Here is a 6000-nt window from a genome sequence, read left to right on the forward strand (position 1 = left end):
GGCAAAGTTCAGGGTGCATGGAGAACAATCATAAGCAAAGACCACTGCTATTACGACTATGTAACATTTCAACAACAAAAATGCCTATGAAAAGGTGGGCCTAATTTTTTTTAAAAGATCAGCAAACAAAAATGATTTCATTTAAGCTACATGTTCTCACTTAGTGTCAATTTTGATTCAGTGATACAATGTTTTGAGTGTGTGTATACATGAGCGCATTAATTACTCAGAGGCAAGAGTAACATGGCCTTCCTGTCCCATACCTCACCTAAAGTTAGTATGGTGAAGTACTGAAAAGTAAGCCTAAATTTACCTCTAAAAAGCCAAGAGTGAGATCATCAGATCAATAAAATTTAAGCAAAAATGTCTTGGGCCTTCCCTCAGACTCTATTATATACATTTAATTTATACACAGGTCAAGCCCAGAATTGTAAAACAGTTAAGACATTTCTATAAATCAGCAGTCTCCCATCCCACAGAAATGCAAGGAAAATATAAGTCTTTAAAAATGTCAAACCATCTTTCAAATAATTATTGACAGAGTATCTTCGCTGAAGGATAAAGAGCTTGGGACCTAGACCCGCCGCTCAGAGCAGTGCCTAGACTGGCAGCATCACCCTGGGGCTTGCTGCAAATGCACTCTGGAACCTCAGTGAGAACTGCTGTCAGATTCCCTAGTTCAACCCCATTCCCTGGGACTGACACCCACACTGGGAAGTACCGACTGGATGTTAGATGAATGAAAGATTGATCCATCAGGCAATGTCTAGTAAGCAGGATAGTAGGTGCAATAAAGATAACCTAAACTGTAAGCACGCTAAAGCATGGCGGCCTTCAGTGCATACCCATCTTCATAGTTCCACATGAATATGTCACTGTCAATGGTGAGCCAGGCTCTGCTGATGGCGGGAAACACACCCATCATGCAGTTACACTGCATGTCTGAGGTCGGTGGATGTAAGGTAAACAGAGTTCAGTTACATCTATTTTAAACTTCTTTCCAAAGACTTTGATATAAAATTTATGATTAAGAAATCATGGCCTGCCCACTCTTTAATAGAAAGAGCAAGTAAAATACCGATTTCCAATGAGTTTAATGACAGCTACAGTGTACGACAGAAACACTTTAATTTATAATTTCCTAATAATGATATTTGACCATTTGAAATATATTCTGGACTAATGTAGTGTGTATGTGTGTGTGTGTGTACCATTACGAACTTTAAAAAGAATACTGATTATGAATAACACCCTTGAACTTTGACATTAAAAAGGTGTTTTACTGAGTCACATTTTTCAACTGTATAAAAGCAAGAGTGATTAAAAAAAGCACATGGTATGCTAGTCAGAGTTAGGTGACAATTTGCAACTCTTATAAATAATGCAATTTAAAAATATGCAAAGATTTATGTTATGTAGTTATAAGACAATGAAATAATTGTGAAAACAAATTAATTCCTTAAAGGAAATGTCTCTTACAGAGCATATACTATTATCAGAGGATTAAAGAAGAATATTAAGAAGCTAAGCAAGGAATAAGGTGGATTACATATTTAATAACACTATTTTACAAAGTCTCAGAGAAACAGCAAAAATTGTAGGGAACATATATATTAGATTTTACTAGCTTTTCTATTTATTTCATAAGCATTTTTCCTAATTTTCTATTTCCTTTCTTTTTTCAGTCATTGTATTGAAATAAGAGGCCCTTTTATTCTTCATAGATTAATATACTTTTAAAAGTCTCATTAAATTTTAAGGTAGCATCTTGCAGTCTTCATTATGAGAGCTATAGATTGATATAAAATCTTGGCAAAAAAAAAAATCTAGTGCTTTTCAACAGTATGCCATGCATTAAGAAAACCAGATAAACTCCTTTTTTAAAAGGTAAGAAAACTCCTCTAGCTACTCGATCTATGAAGATGCCATTTCCATTTCAATTTCTAACATTTTTATTAAGATTCTTATTGTGATCCTTAGAAATGAAATCATGGCCCTGGCTGATGTAGCTCAGTGGATTGAGTGCGGGCCTGCGAACCACACGATCGCGGTTTGATTCCCAGTCAGGGCACATGCCTGGGTTGCAGGCCAGTTCCCAGCAGGGGACTCAAAAGAGGCAACTGTACATTGATATTTCTCTCCCTCTCTCCTTCCCTTCCTCTCTAAAGATAAATAAATAAAATATTTAAAATAAAAAAAAAAGAAACGAAATCACACAGACACTTCAATTCTAAGACACCAGTAAATGTAAAACCATACCCAACACTTTCTTAGGGGGAGAAAAAAAATACCTGGCAATTTTTGTTTGTTTTTAAATGTATTTTGAGCCACATCCCAGTTTTAAAATGTTAAAATATGGGGAAAAATTAAATTAAAAATCATGGGTCTCTGAGCTAATAAAGTCCGGCAGTAAAAACTTTCTTATATAGTACTTAACTGGAAATTAATACTTTGCAATATTTTAAAATGTAGAGTGTCTTGTAAACAATTCACTCTCAGTGTCCCCAAACAATTCAAATGTGACTCAATTTTCAACACTAAATTTTATATAAAATATTCTAAGCACACAGTAAACTACTCACAAACTTAAATGTATTTTAACTAAAACCTTTAAATGAACTTATATACAATATTCATCCAACACAAGACAGGGATTACAATAATGAGACTACCAATTAAAAACAGTTTTAAAGTGCTAAACACAACGCAACAGGATACGTCCAAACTGTTCAACAAGTTCCGGTGGAAGAGGAACCCTCCGGATGGAGCTGATCTCTGGAAGGTTGGGTACCGACAGCAAACCGGGTCCCTGTAGAGGATAATCCATATCTGACATGCCAGAAACGGTGGGATTATCTACAAAAAAAAAAAGTACAGCACTTGATTAAAATCAATCATGCATTGGGCATCAACTGGGGATACAGACAGAAGCATTGCAAGCTGCAACAAAATTGTGCATCTGGTGGTTCTCAAGCGGCAGAGAGAATGAAGTCACTTTGCCCTAATGCAAAGGAGACCTGAGAAATTCCAATGTTAAAGTGGGGCACTTAGCAAGGTTATCTTTCCCAAATACTTCGTAAAAGAGAAACTGGGTAGGGCATCTGGTATTTTTCTATTATTTTACTCATCTGGGAAAAAATACACACACACACACACACTCACACAAACATATTTATAACTGCTTCGTGATTCTTAGATCAAACAATTGTGGGCAAAATACTGATTGGGAGAAAAACAGTTACTTCCTCTCCAACTTAAACATTTACAGATTCAATCCATGCCTTTTCCCTTAGATTCCCCCCCTAGACCAACAAGGTAAGTACGACAAATACCACAGAAGCAGCATTTTACTGCTCTACAAAGCCTTCTCACCTGGCAACCTTTCTGTTGCCGGAGGAGCCAGACGCCAAGGGCAGGAGCAGGCTGACCTCTTAGGCCTGCACTTCTAGTCCTGAAAAAGGTGTGGTTTAGATCTGATGACCTACTTAGCTCTGGCACCTTTTCAGGCTCTCTGAAGTTCAAAGATGCTGGGGCAAACTCACATGTGACACAACTTTTAAATGTATTGTAGAAACTTAAAATATATAGAACTAGAGAGAAAACTGAAATCAATCCCTATGTACCTTCAACAACTACCCATAACATGGCCAACCATGTTTCATTTATACCACTGTCTGCTCCTTCCCTAATGGATCTTCTGAAGCAAATCCCAGACATCCCATATAATCTTAAAACATATTTTAATAGAATAGTGCACGTGTTAAATGGCAGCGGGTACACAAAGGACAGAATTAATAACTGGTGAAGATGTGAACAGTTAGCAAAGCCTTCACGAAGAAATATTTAAGGGAGTTTGGGAGAATCCCTTGTCAACGAGGAAAGAACATTCCAGAAACAATGAAGAGCACATATAAAAAACCCTAAAGAGGGGTCCTCTCATGGAAAACATATTAAATTCAGTGTGACTGTAACGGGGGGCAAAGAATGCAATGGAAGAAGAGGAAGAGATGAGTTTGAAGAGGGGGGTGTGTGTACTGGTGGACTGAGAGGGATCAGGCCAGATGTGATGAAAGACCAGAATGTATGGACTGTGTTTGTATTTCGCTTTCAAACCTAAGGAGTTCAAAGCGAGCAATGCTGTTCAAGAGGAGAATGAATGGCTAACAGGCCACTCAGTTCTGGTAAGACAGACTCACTGGTAAGGAGCTGTTTGGAAAAATACTATTTTTGCTATGTTTTTGCCTTCCCTGTGATTACAGGGCCACGCCACAATTTTTGTAAGTCGCCAGAGGTCTTTCAGGTTTACAATGCATAGATTGTAAATCTATGGTTCTTGCTTACCAAAAATCTTGTCTCCACCTCACTTACACTTCTCTGCTTTTGCCAATCTCCATCTCACAAAGGAGTCACTTTTTTGCTAGCAACTTATATAATTCCATATGCCTTGAGGAGCCATAATTCAAAACCGTTAACAAAGCATTTTCCAGCCACTGGTCTGTCTTGTAGGCACCTAACTCTGCCCTACCCTCCCTGTCCATCAACATTGCTGATCTCTGTTCTCTTAATTTCCCTGGCAGTTCTTTTTAACACCTCTCAGCGCTTCATATAACACTAACTCTACACATTAATAAAGCATATCTTTCAGAGAACACGGTAAATTCCCCGATTCACTTCGTATGCTCTTCCGTTTCCCTCTAATACTGAGTAATTAGCAAGGATGAAACTTGGATCAGGCGATCCTCCTCACCCGAGCCATAAACACTCGGGGGCAGTGAGGAAGCTCATCAAGGTTGGGGTCTTTGCCTCTTTGTGCAAAGAGGGGTCCTACCCTCTTGAGCATCTGCAATGAAGAAAGTAAAAACACGACAAAAAAAATGAACACAGGCTCTTTTTTGCTTTTCAAAATGTAGCAAACAACTGTACTAAATGTCAAGATGCCTTCGCCGGGTCCACCCTAGGGATAAGGACCTAGTTAGGGAGTCCGGCGAGAGTCCTTTCGACTGAGAAACCAGTCACCAAACGGGCACCGATCACTCACTTGGGGCAGGCACCATGAGCAGCTCGGAAAGGTCCGGGTACATGCGGTCTTCTTGCAACTGACGGTCGATGAGCCGCCCCGCATTTTCCAGAGCTTCCTGCAGGGCTGCGGCCGACGTGGATGCCGGCATCGCCAAGCCTAGCAAAGAAGAAGGCATCCTGAAAATTAAAGACACCAGTGTCCGGAAAAAGTCAAAAGCCAAGGCGAACTGTGCAAAAACTCAAGAACCTAGCTCAGACCCGCGGCTCGGGGCGCGCGCGCCAACCCAGCGCGTCGGCGCCTGTGCCTGACGCACTTCCGGCTCCTCGGGTGGGGAATTTGAAGGCTCCGTGTTGGGAGTTCCGAGGAGGAAGCTGTTCCGGGAGGCGGGCGTTAGGGGTGGAGCGAGTGGGAGGGCGGCAGTTTTGAAAGGGAGGCTGGGGTTAGCGGGTGGGGAAGGGGGAAATCAGTGGAGGTTAACTGGGGAAGGGATGGGGAAAGGGGGAGGGACCGGGAAGGAGAAGGACGGGCAGAGGTGGGGAGGGGTGGGGGGGGGAGGGAAAAAGGAGGGGCAGGGGCCGGGCGAGTGGGAGCCGGACGACGGTGCCGCGCCGGTCGTGGCGCAGTTGGCTCCGGTTCCGACGGGTCTATGGATCTTTGCGCGATGGATCTAGCGCGCGATGGATCTTTGTGTCTCGAGCCTCCCGCGTTCAACTGCAGCTGTTTAAGTGTGCCTGTCAGTTTCCTCGGTGCTGCAAATAACTCGAGAGTGGCCAGGTGGTGGCTCGTTGTCGGAAACAGTTTACACACGAATCAAAATTTCACAACGTTTCTTAGGGGCTTCAGTGTAAATCAAAATGCATCAGGCTTGTTCTATTTGTGTGTTGCTACTGTTTGGCTCTGTGAGCAATACTGTGAAGAACTGGATGTTAAACGAATGTTTCGCTCCGTGAAGGGGGCTGTTGCGTTGCATTATTTCTCAT

General features: G+C 41.5%; 1 protein-coding gene across 1 annotated transcript in view; it reads right to left on the bottom strand.

The window, feature by feature from the left end:
• NUP155 (nucleoporin 155) overlaps nt 1–5323 on the bottom strand; it is a 53057-nt gene extending 47734 nt beyond the window's left edge. Inside the window, exons 1-3 of the mRNA XM_037063199.1 lie at nt 5039–5323; nt 2719–2856; nt 846–942 (exon numbers count right to left, since the gene is read on the bottom strand). Coding sequence (XP_036919094.1) covers nt 846–942; nt 2719–2856; nt 5039–5195 — 392 coding nt within the window. The 5' untranslated portion in view covers nt 5196–5323. The remainder of the gene's footprint in view (nt 1–845; nt 943–2718; nt 2857–5038) is intronic.
• Between the last annotated feature and the right edge of the window lie 677 nt (nt 5324–6000).

This window comes from Sturnira hondurensis, unplaced genomic scaffold, assembly GCF_014824575.4.
Source record: "Sturnira hondurensis isolate 20B ecotype Veracruz unplaced genomic scaffold, ASM1482457v3 Scaffold0014384, whole genome shotgun sequence".
In the NCBI taxonomy this organism is placed as follows: Eukaryota; Metazoa; Chordata; class Mammalia; order Chiroptera; family Phyllostomidae; genus Sturnira; species Sturnira hondurensis.